Source organism: Corvus moneduloides, chromosome 17 (assembly GCF_009650955.1).
Source record: "Corvus moneduloides isolate bCorMon1 chromosome 17, bCorMon1.pri, whole genome shotgun sequence".
In the NCBI taxonomy this organism is placed as follows: Eukaryota; Metazoa; Chordata; class Aves; order Passeriformes; family Corvidae; genus Corvus; species Corvus moneduloides.
In genome coordinates, this window is record NC_045492.1 from 8,646,869 (window position 1) to 8,658,593 (window position 11,725).

The 11,725-nt window shown below is 52.1% G+C and overlaps 1 protein-coding gene across 1 annotated transcript; it reads right to left on the reverse strand.

Annotated features, from left to right (window-relative positions):
* Window positions 1-7,836: 7,836 nt before the first annotated feature.
* Window positions 7,837-11,056, reverse strand: NPBWR2 (neuropeptides B and W receptor 2). Its single transcript, XM_032127384.1, has 2 exons — window positions 10,749-11,056; window positions 7,837-10,241 (listed from the first exon to the last, which is right to left on the reverse strand). Exon 2 carries the CDS (start codon window positions 9,599-9,601, stop codon window positions 8,603-8,605), a length of 999 nt encoding a protein of 332 aa, XP_031983275.1. The 5' UTR covers window positions 9,602-10,241; window positions 10,749-11,056; the 3' UTR covers window positions 7,837-8,602.
* Between the last annotated feature and the right edge of the window lie 669 nt (window positions 11,057-11,725).

An 11,725-nucleotide genomic window follows, 5' to 3' on the forward strand; every position in this document is an offset into this window, starting at 1 on the left:
GTTAGAGCCTCTTTTTTTAAATGAAAAGGATCTCCAGCAGCAGCTGGTGTGGGTGCAGCCTTTGATATCTGTTCAGCAGAGAGACTCAGACTGGCAGCAAAGCAGGCTCTGACAGAAAAACTCCAGCCTGCTTTCCCACTCATTTTGCTGTGCTCCCCCTCAGCTATTTTTGTGGGTATTTATGCAGAAGCAAATTTCTCCTTCCTTCAGCAGGAGCATCTGCTTCGGACACATCCCAGGCCGCAGCCCTGGCTGTGCCTTCATGGCCTCACGCTGCGTTTGCCGTGCGAATCTCTGTGGCAGCAGAGCTGCATCGCCGTGACTTTGCAGAAGCAGCCGGTAATTCACACCCCTGATCTTCACCTCCCAAGCCCTGCCCAGGGCTGTCTGAAGGACCAGCTTCTACTCCCTGGCCTTCTCCTTTGCTGAGGAGAACCACGGAGCTGAGATGGGAGGGATGGAGGGTAGAATCCAGCAGCAACAGCTGTGGGAGGGAAAGCTGTCCCATCTCCATGGTGAGGATTGCTTGTGAGGTGGGGAGGCTGAAGAAGGGATAGAAAGGGGAAAAGGAGACCTGTTGGAGTGAGTCCAGAGGAGGCCACAAACATTCTCCAAGCGCTGGAGCATCTCAGCTACAGAGACAGGCTGAGAGAGCTAGGGGTGTTCAGCCCAGAGAAGGCTCTGGGGAGACCTTAAAGCCCCTTCCAGTGCCTAAAGGGGCTCCATAAGATCTGGAGAGGGGCTTTGGACAAGCGTCTGGAGTGACAGGATAAGGGGGAATGGCTTCCCACTGCCAGAGGTCAGGTTAGATTAGATAGTGGGAAGAAATCCTTCCCTGTGAGGGTGGTGAGGCCTTGGCACAGGTTACTCAGAGAAGCTGTGGCTGTCCCATCCCTGGAAGTGTCCAAGGCCAGGTTGAAAAAACCTGGTCCAGTGGAAGGTGTCCCTGCCCATGGCAGGGGGTTGGAATGAAACATCCTTTAAAATTCCTTCCCACCCAAACCAATCTATGATTCTGTGGTTCTATGAAATGGAAAGTGGGAAGGGTAGCCCATAACCCAAAAGTCCTGGTGCTGCTTAAGGAACGGAGATGGACTGTAAGAAAGTAGTGCTTGTGCCGTGGGATGCTGATGGGTGTTTGGCACACGGTTTTTTGGGCCCCTCATTGTCATGTCTATTTTGAGTGGCCCGCAGTGGCTGCAGCACCTGTGCTCTTGCCCATTTAAACTGGGGATTCATGACACCTTTGCTCAAAATGTGGTAGCAGAAGTACCAAGGCCAAAGCTCCTTTTGAAAGAGGGAGTTTTAGGACTTTTCCAAGCCAAGGGATTGCTATTGAAGTGGGTGCTGCTAAATCAGAGTCCCACAGCTCACAAACTCCCTTTGTTCCTGCTTTCAGCACTCTGAAGCCTGGATAGATTGCATGATAGAACAAAATAATCAATAAATAGAGCAGTATGGTTTCTTATCTTGGCAACGATGATGCTGCTGAACCATGTAAACTGACTTTGCTCTCTCTCCCTCAGGGCACAGATCCCTTCTGGCTGCAGGGAAGGAGTGATGCCGGCTCTCCACAGTGCTGGGGGACACAGACAGCCCCTTCCCCCATCCCAAGGTTTCTGCTTCAGCAACCCATAAACCCCCTAAGTAGTCCCTGGGTGAGAAAGTGCTCAATATCCTACCCCAGCTGGGATCACCTTCACCCCCCAGGACAACATCTCCCATGTTCGGATTCACAGAATCTCACAGTCCTAGAATGGTTCAGGTTGGAGGGGACCTCAAAGATCCAACCCCTTGCCATGAGGAGGATCCTTGGGAATTTGGTCTTCCTGTGGCTGAACTGCTGGAAGGGTCTCTGGGAGGAGATCATATCCTGTTCAACCAGTCCACTCTTGCAGCAAAAGGGGTTTTTCCTCCAGCCTGTGTTATTTCTGAGAGAGGATGCAGCTCCAGTGCTGATGGAGTCTCCTGCTGCCAGCAGTGGTCAGGGGCAGCATCGCTCCTTCTCTCCCCTCAGGGCCTAAAGCCAGGCAGGAAGGGCTGGAGCCTGCAGCAGCAGCAGCACCAGCACTGCCAAACAGCACATTTTCAGTGTAGTGAAATGAAGAATGATTCTTCAAGAAACCAAGCATGAAACTCGATTTTTTCCAAGGAAACCATTGAAAGAATCAGCATCTTCCCATGGACTGGTTTTGGCTGCATTAGATCACCGTTTTCCTGGCCATAAAGAGGAGCCCACGCAGAGCCGGAGCTGGCTCTGTCCCTTCAATAAACATCAGCTTCTCTGTGTGTTTCCAGCCTGGCATGTGCAGTGAATACTCCGAGAAAAGCTCATGCCATGCTGATTTCATTCAGTGATAGGGAAAAAAAAACAGAAGCTCTGCAGTCAACATGAAATAAAGATTAATGGCTTTTCAGCTTGATTTCCTCTGTGTGAAACAACCCCCCGTATTGTGATTTGGCTATTTAATGTTTGCTCAGTGTTAGGTGTTAATAGCAACTTCTCCACATGCACAGGTCACTTGCTCACATATTTTGGAGTTTCCCTCATCTCAGCCTTGCGCTGCTCTTGCTTTGCTTAACCACAGAGGAGATCGTAGAATCACAGAGTGGGTTGGGCTGGAAGGGACCTTAAAGGTCATCTATCTGACCTTCATGCCATTAAAATTTCCAGAGATAATCACCTGCCTCCAGGCACCCAGCGTAAAGGGGCAGAGAACTAACCCAGCCCCTGGTGGCAGTGTTTTACCCTTCTCCCCGCATTTCGGAGGTGATGGGGAGGTGGCAATGGAAAGCCAACCAGGGCTCTCCCTGTGGTTTGCTTTGGCATCTGCACTGGGGTTTAATTCGCTTGTGCTTCGCTGGAAAGCTGCTTCATCTTCTGGTGAGTGTCAGTGATTCCACCAAGCCCTTCTGCCTGGGGCTATCCACAAGGTGTAGGATGAGCTCAAGCCCAGGCTGGATGGGGCTCTGAGTACTCTGGTTAGTGGAAGGTGTCTCTGCCCATGGCAGGGCGTTGAAACTGGATGATCTTTAAGGTCCTTTCCAACCCCAACCATTCAGTGATTCCATGATTCTGTGATTCTGTGAGCTGTTGGCTCTGACCTGCCCCATGCATCGTGAAATGGTGGCCATCAGCTTCACATCCCAGCTCCTGGTCAGCATGGATGAAGGAGCTCAGCTGGGTGTGACCACGGCAGGAAGGATCCCACTGAATCCATCACATGGATAAGGGAAATTTAATTACATCCGTAAGACTTCCATCAATGCTGAGCAGCAGCAGGCTGGGTCTCAGGGGAGATTTTTCATTGCATTGAAATCTGACTTTATTAATTACCAGTCTCTGATCTCATTTGAGGGTTAAGTTTATGAAACTGAATCCTTATTTCCCTGATTTCCTTATTCAGCTGGTTTATCACGTCTTGTACAGGGGATGGTTTGGAACTTAGAAACTCCCAAGGTGTTCTACACTTGTGGCACGAGCTGTGCAGAAGCATCGAGGCACGGGGAGGTGGTGGAGATGTGCAGAAATCCTGGTGAAAGACAGGGAAAGAAAACACATCTCAGGAAAACTGAAAATGGGGACGGTTGCCTGCTGTCAAAGGTCTTGCTCCCAAACTATAGTTTATTTGACCCCCCAAAGGGAACTCCCCCTTCCCACATTGGTGGCAGCACCTGGAGTCCCCATCCCACCCAGCCAGGGAACACTGTGGTGGGGGGCTTTAGCAGAGTGACCATCAGCCTTTGGTGCACCCCAGGCTGTTCACTTCCTCATGGGGAAAGCTTCCCATCCTCTGTTTATCCAGGAAGCACCAGACTTGGCTGTAGGCACTGAAGAGAGTGCCTGGTTTTTATCTACACATCAAATCTACTTTTTTTAAGGGAGAAAATAGCCACTGAACAGCTCTTGAAGCTTGGGACTAGTGTCTAATTCCACTCGAAGAGCTGTGTTAGATAACTGCAATATTTTTCTGAGAGAACAATCGAGGCTTGTAATTAAAAGCCATTCAGGCAGCTTTGATCCTTCCCTCTGCATCTTCACTTACCAAACACAAATGCCAACAAGGACTCATGGCAATATTTACTGACACTACTCTTGGCCTTTGCCTTTAAATTAACTCCTCTTCCTTGCTTGCAGTCAAAAGAAGGAGGAGGGAGGGAAATGTGGCAATGTGGCGTGTGGGCTTTCAACAAGGGATTCTTTAGAAAGATTTTTTTTTGAGAGTGCCTGATATCATAGAACCATAGAATCATTACGTTTAGAGAAGCTCAACCAGTCCAAGTATCAACTCAGCCACACCACCACATTAACCGCTAAACCATGTTTTATTTTTGTCTTTTTCTCACGTAAAGATGCTTCTGAGAGGCGGGCCATTAACTCTCAGTGGGGTATTATTTCTCACCCAAAAATCGTGATCAGCCTTAAGGGAGGCAGTGTGAGACTGCCTAAAACCCAGGGGATTAGCGCTCCCCGGGAGAACAAGCCGCAGCACAGCTCGGATGAGGACAATTGATCCAAACAGCCAATATTGCTGCGGCACGAAGACTTAAAAAGCAACAACTGCTTCCGATCCCCCGCCTCAGCTCAGATGCCTGCGTTGAAAGCCTGCAGTGGGAATACGAGCCCTGTATGAACCTAATTCCGGTTCTGGGACGGGAAATGACTCCCAGGGATGATGGAGCAGAGTCCTCCGCGGCCGTGTCCTCGTGGGTGTGACAGAACGAGGAAGGCGATTCCTTCCCGGAGCAGGAACCTGCTGCTGCTGCTGCAGTGGGCAGGAGCTCCTGCTGTGTCCTGGGAGCTGCGTGGCTGCACCGCACCTCTGCACTCATTACCACATCCCGGACTGTCCCAGAAGGAAATTTCCCCGGCTTTTAGGCTGAGCTGACTCCCCTGCTCAGTGCATGGCTGGCTGGGAAGGGGTTAGGACAGGAGAGAGCCCTGTGGGTCCCTAATTCAGCGTCCTGCGACCCTGCAGACCCCAGACGGGATGTTTGCTTTAGGAGGGGATTTATTCAGTGAATCGTTAATGGGGTTTATTTCCCCGCTTACAGTCTTTAAGCTGCAGCTGATGTGGGCTGGTGTGACAAGCCAACCCCAGCAGTGGGAGGAAATTCAAAGGAATGAGCTGGCGTGCGGGGTTTCCCTGGGGGAATCTTGCGCTGGGAGTGGGCAAGCATCTCCTTGGAGGTGTTTTCTGCTCTCCCGGATGGAGCCGAAGCAGCCTGGCCTCGGATGCTGTGCTCCGAGGGTCCGCCCGGGCACGGGCACCCCGCGTTTGCCGGCTCCCCGCAGGAGCAGGGTGCCAGGCTGAGCCGGCTGCGGGAGATGCAGCGATGCTGAGCCGAAAGCAGACAGTGCCGCTCCGCGCCGCCGGGCTGAACCGCACCTCCCCGCCGGGCTGAACCGCCCCGCACCTCCCCGCCGGGCTGAACCGCCCCGCCCCGCCGGGCTGAACCGCCCCGCACCTCCCCGCCGGGCTGAACCGCACCTCCCCGCCGGGCTGAACCGCCCCGCCCCGCCGGGCTGAACCGCCCCGCCCCGCCGGGCTGAACCGCACCGCCCCGCCCCGCCCCGCCGGGCTGAACCGCACCGCCCCGCACCTCCCCGCCGGGCTGAACCGCCCCGCCCCGCCCCGCCGGGCTGAACCGCACTGCCCCGCCGGGCTGAACCGCCCCGCACCGCCCCGCCGGGCTGAACCGCCCCGCACCTCCCCGCCGGGCTGAACCGCACCGCCCCGCCGGGCTGAACCGCCCCGCACCTCCCCGCCGGACTGAACCGCCCCGCCCCGCCCCGCCCCGCCGGGCTGAACCGCCCCGCCCCGCCCCGCCCCGCCGGGCTGAACCGCCCCGCCCCGCCGGACTGAACCGCACCGCCCCGCCGGGCTGAACCGCCCCGCCCCGCCGGGCTGAACCGCACCGCCCCGCCGGACTGAACCGCACCGCCCCGCCGGACTGAACCGCCCCGCCCCGCCGGGCTGAACCGCCCCGCCCCGCCCGACTGAACCGCACCGCCCCGCCGGACTGAACCGCACCGCCCCGCCGGGCTGAACCGCACCGCCCCGCCCCGCCCCGCCGGGCTGAACCGCCCCGCCCCGCCCCGCCGGGCTGAACCGCACCGCCCCGCCGGACTGAACCGCACCGCCCCGCCGGACTGAACCGCACCGCCCCGCCGGGCTGAACCGCCCCGCCCCGCCCCGCCGGGCTGAACCGCACCGCCCCGCCGGGCTGAACCGCCCCGCACCTCCCCGCCGGGCTGAACCGCCCCGCCCCGCCGGACTCGCACCGGCCTCCTCGGGGCTCCGCGGGAGCTGGAGCCCCTCCTGAGCACGGGAGGAGACCTCGGCCTATGCAAATCCGTCTCCCCTTGGAGCCTGGTACCCCACAGGAGGAGCCAGCACTCATGCGTTCCGTGTTTTACATGGAGAGAATCATGTGTGCAGCAGGATGATGCTGAGATGGGGCTGCTCGTGCTCAGAAAGGGAAGGCCCAGGGGATATAAACAATTTCTGTAAGTGTCTGTGGAGGGTTCAGAGAGGAGGGAACCAGACTCTCCTCAGTGATGTCCAGTGATAGGACAGGAGGCACAAACCGAGATGTGGAAAATTCCATTCAAGCATAGGAAAGAAACTCACTGTTAGAGTGGTGAAATACAGGAACAGGTTGTCCCCAGTAGCTGTGGCATTTCCGTCCTTGGAGACATTCAAACCCAACTGGACACGGTGCTGGGAAATTTGCCCTGGATGACCCTGCTTGAGCCATGCTGTGATTCTGTGACTGTCGTGACTTGTGATTTACAGAAAAAGCTCCAACAATGTCACTGTCAGCTCTGAAAGGGGGTGACTCACACTGAAAAGATCCTTTCCATCTAATGTAATGCAGTAGTTTAACCACCTAATAAAATCTATTGCCTTTCCTAGGGCCCCAATGCCAATGAACTGCGATGTTGCAGCTAATTAGGCAGCTTCTGTGAGAGGTGACATAATCTGAGTCAGATTTCTCATGCAGAAAGGTTTTTCCACCTGGAAAGCCCACTGCCAGCAGGTGGCAACCATGCTAAAGCCAAATTCCTGGCGAAGTTTCACCTGGAAGAATGTCTTCTTCTTCATTGTTCTCCCAAAGTTAGCACCTTTAATATGGAGAAGGCAGCACAGTGATCTTGCACCCGCACATCCGTTTTTAGTTTTCTAAAAATTAAATTGCCACCATGAGGTATTGAGGGTTTTCAGTTTTGGCATTGGGGTGCTGAGGGCACTGAATTGCCCCAAGCAGCCTCACCTGGGGTCTCCACCCACACTGTCACCCTCTAAGAGCCCATTTAAACTGAAAACTGCAACCTGGAGTCTCCACTCGCGTTGCCACCCTCTGAGAGCCCATTTAAGCTGAGAACTGCAGCCTCCTCTTCTTTAGTTTTACCTGTTCTGCACTTTGCTGGGGGAATTTCGACAGGTAAGAGCCGAGCTTGGTACCTGGGGACTGGGGAAAAGCTCGAGAGAAATATTTTAGCTCAGACAGCCTTCCCAAAACCAGTAACACATAAACATTGCAGGGCTAAAGGGTGTGAGAATGAGGTTTCCAAGCTTTCGATATGGAGTTTCTGATCTCGAGACTCTCCATTCAAGTCCTGGTTATATCCAAGTATTTCGACTATTTATCTGTGAAAGAGGGAAATTTTATCTGCAGTGCTCACTGGAGTTTTTCTTGTGGCTTACCAAACACCTCAATTTTGTTACAAACCTACTGTGATTTATTTTATAATAGGCAAAATGCAACATATATAGCAAAGAAATGGCACAAGTAGCATAAATTTTCTCTTGTGAAAGAAGGACCAGTCTCTTTTTTCCCCCAGGAGGTTTATTTCATTACTCACTCTTAAATAAATATGTATTTGACACTTAACAGGAACAATTAGTTCAAAATAATTTCTAACACAAATTCCCACAGTTGTCATAGTATTTGTATGGTGTGTTGTTAACTCTATTTTTGAGGCTCAAATCTTCCTTTTGGTCTAAATTTAACAAGTAAGAAAAGAGGAAATTTGCGGTGGGGTGGAAGATGGACATCCTTCAAAATCAAAAGAATGCAAAACACACAGGAACATACATGGACATGAAAATAGTCTCTCTCCCAAATATTCATCTTCTGTCTGTTTTATTGATATTTCATTGAAAATGCTCATTAGCTCTGCTCCATTAAACGATCCTCCCTATTAACACAGTGATGAAGAACTGAGCTTTGCACTCATCTGGAAATTGGTCTCCAGGCTGCCTGTGCTGTACAGCAGATGGCAACAAAGGACCACTCTGCGGCAGAAGTACACCCCTGCAAAGGAAATGTTCTGTCCTTAATAATTCAGAGTGTGCAATTAACAATGAGGGTATGGAAACGCAGCTCTGAGAAGCTGGTAGGAGCAAAGAGGGGAAATACGAGAGTTGCAAGTGGGCAGGACAAACCCTGTGGCTGATGAGGATTATAAACAGGCCACACATTACATGTAAACCAAAGAAAGGACATTGTACATTCATTGGCTGCCCCTCCAGTCTGCAAAGTTGCCCCTGAAAAGCCCTGGGAGGGCAGGGACCTGCCATCCCCAACCCCCTGTTCAAGAAGTTCTGCATTCCAGCAACTTCCGGAAACTTTTCCGAAAACTGTCATCCAGGAAAGCGTACAAGAAAGGATTCAAGCATGAATTGGCATAGCTTAGGCTGGTGATGAAGTAGGATATTCCAATGACCATGGAGGTCTGGGGTAGGTCAGTGGTCAAAGCCACGATGGTGGCCAAGTGGAAGGGAGTCCAACAGAAGAGGAACACGGCCAGGACTATGAAGACCATAATGGTGACTTTCTTCTTGGCTTTGTCCAGGGCTCTGGCATTGGAGTTCAAGTGCATGTTCCTCAGCTTGTAGAGCATCATGGTGTAGAGGATGCAGATGGTGGATACCGGAATGGCAAAGCCAAGGATGAGGGTGTAGATCCTGCTGGCTTTGAACCAAAACCTCTCAGGCTTGGGGAAATTGAGACCACAACTCTTGATCTCCAGGTCGTCGGTATAGACATTGGCAAAGATGATGAAAGGGAGGACTATGATGGTGACCAGCATCCAGATGCACAGGCTGACAATCCTGGCTGCTCGGTACGTGCGATGGGGCATCCTCTTGGACCTGACTGTAGCCAGTACCACCAGGTACCTGTCTATGCTCATCACTGTCAGGAAATAAATGCTGGAGAAGATGTTGTAGTGGTCTATGGACAAGATGACCTTGCAGAGGATTTCCCCAAAGGGCCAGTAGCGGAGGAGGTGCTCGGCAATATTCATGGGCAAGACAAGGGTGAACAAGTCATCGGCTATAGCGAGGTTCAGGATGAACATGTTGGTCACAGTCTTCATCTTGGGGGCCTTGAGGACCACATAGATGACAGCAGTGTTGCCTGTGAGCCCCACAGCACAGATCACAGAGTAGATCACGGGCAGGACAATGTAGAAATCAGCTGCCTGCTCTTGGAGGGTGAAGTTGAACCTCATGCTGTTTTCCAGGTAGCAGCTGTTGCCTGCATTGCTGCAGGAGCTGTTCAGATCATCCCAAAAGGAGCTGTTTCCCATGCCTGTTGATCACAGACCACCCTCAGATGCCACTGAAAGCCTTGCTAGCCCAGAAGTGAGAGCTTTTCTGTTTGGCTGGGTGTTTTTTCCCCTCCTGTGAGAAGCAGCTGTTACCTCATTTAGATGCAGCTTATTTTCAAAGGTGACTTGTGAGGCTGCATAGACCACCTAACTTACCTCTCCGCCCTGTTGGAGAAGTTAGATTTTGGAGTGATGAGGCGGGAAAAATATGTTTGGAAGACATAAGGCTCCATGAACCATGGAAACGAGAATTGTGACTCTCTAAATAAGTCAAGGAGCTCTTCTTTCCGAGAGCATTCCGGTGAGCTTTGGCTTTTCTTTGCTGGGGGAGTTGAGTGGCTCCGGTTCAGCTGTCTGCAGTGAGAGGTCTCCTGGGGCTAGCAGGAACAAGGAGGCAGAAGGGGGAGTTTCGTGCCTGGCTGGCTGTTCACAGCCTTGGAGGACCTGAGGGATGGCTGCTGTTTCACTGGCACAGTGCTTGCTTTCTGTGCCGGAGCAGAAGCGTTCCAGTGGTTAATTAGTGCCTGCCTTTGTGTCGGAGTTCAGGCTCTTCATGGACTGGGATTTCACAAACAATGAAGAAGTTTGTGACACTGCTACTCCCCACTCCCAGGGTCCCCTAGCAAAAGAAGGAGGGGGAAAGATAGTTCAGGGAGTATTTCTGAAACAAAGGGTTAAAGGGATTTATTTCGCAATCAAAGTAGGCTTTTAAGCAAGGGTGGGCTCTGAACTTATTCACTGTGAAGACTATCCCCAGTACAAACAACTGGCAGCACCCCAAACCAGGCAGAGATGGACAGACAAACCTGTAAATCTCAGAAGTTCAGGATTAATCAGGAAAGAGGGAAAAAAGTACCCTGAAAGCAAATCCACTTTAGAGCACAGCAAGAATCATCCCATCTGTAGCATTTGCCACATCCATCACTATTGCCTTTCCCATACTTCCAAGAATTCCTCCACAGGGAATGAACAAACAACTGACCCCTACCCCCACTGTGAAGATCAAAGGTTTGGCAACTGGTCCCCAGGCTCTGCAAAGAGAAGCACCTCTCTTCTCTTGCATTTTGTTGCAATAAAGTGAGTGGGACTGCTGGCGTTGGGGATGGAGGGCTGAAGTGTCCCTTACCTGGGAAGCGGCTCCGCTGCCTCCTCCAGCACCTGCTGCTTGCACTGGTGAGCCTCTTCCCTCTAATCCGAGTTGGAGGAGGGTCTCTGGGTTGCTGACGTACCGGGATTTGCAATCAGATCAACATGATGCTTCTGTGTGTGTGCGCGTTGCATGTCTGAGCAATTAGCACTTGCTCAGACCAGGGAAGGGGGGGGAAACAAAGGTTTTTCTCTCTGCAGGATTACTGAAATAGTAAATACGGTGGATGTTCTCTTCAGGAATGAGGGAGATGTCGAGGGACACAGGCAGCACCCAGGACTGGCTGAATGAGGGATGCATGAAACGGTGGGAAGCGGGGGATTAAATTGCTTCAATAGGGAATAGGGCTGGCTTTAACAAAGGGAGTGGGAGGAGGGTGAGCAACATTACAGCGCGCAAAATAAACAAATAAACAGACGTACCTTGCCAGATCTGCGCTGTTTTTGGCTGCTCTGGGGCAGTTTGGCCGGGTTTCTCCAGCTGGGTCTCTGATCCAGCTTTGGAAATTTAATGAAATCCTTCAGATGTGCATCAGGAGGTGCAGGAGTCCCGTGAAACTTGTCGGAAATGCACCCCAGGTTATAGAGCAAACCCAGCAAGAATGTAGGATCACTTTACCAGCATGTCCCTGGAAAAAGAAGAAAAAGGAAGTCAAGAATCTTTTGACTCTCCTCTAGTGTTTTAAATGTTGCCTGACCTTTGTTTCAAGACAAGGCAAGGGAGAACACAGGCATCCATGAGTGCCTTGCCTGGCTGTGTGCATTTAACCAGGAGGGCCAGCTTGTAGATCTGAGCCATGTAGCCAAGAACTCTGTTTAACTTTGCTCCTTTTTATATCCTTCTGGCAAGATCATTGTGCACCAGTAGCTGGGTGGGAGTAAAACATTTCCCTGCACTTTTTAAGGCCATGGCTATAACTGACTTTTCAGCAGACGGGATTTTTTTATGCCCAATGT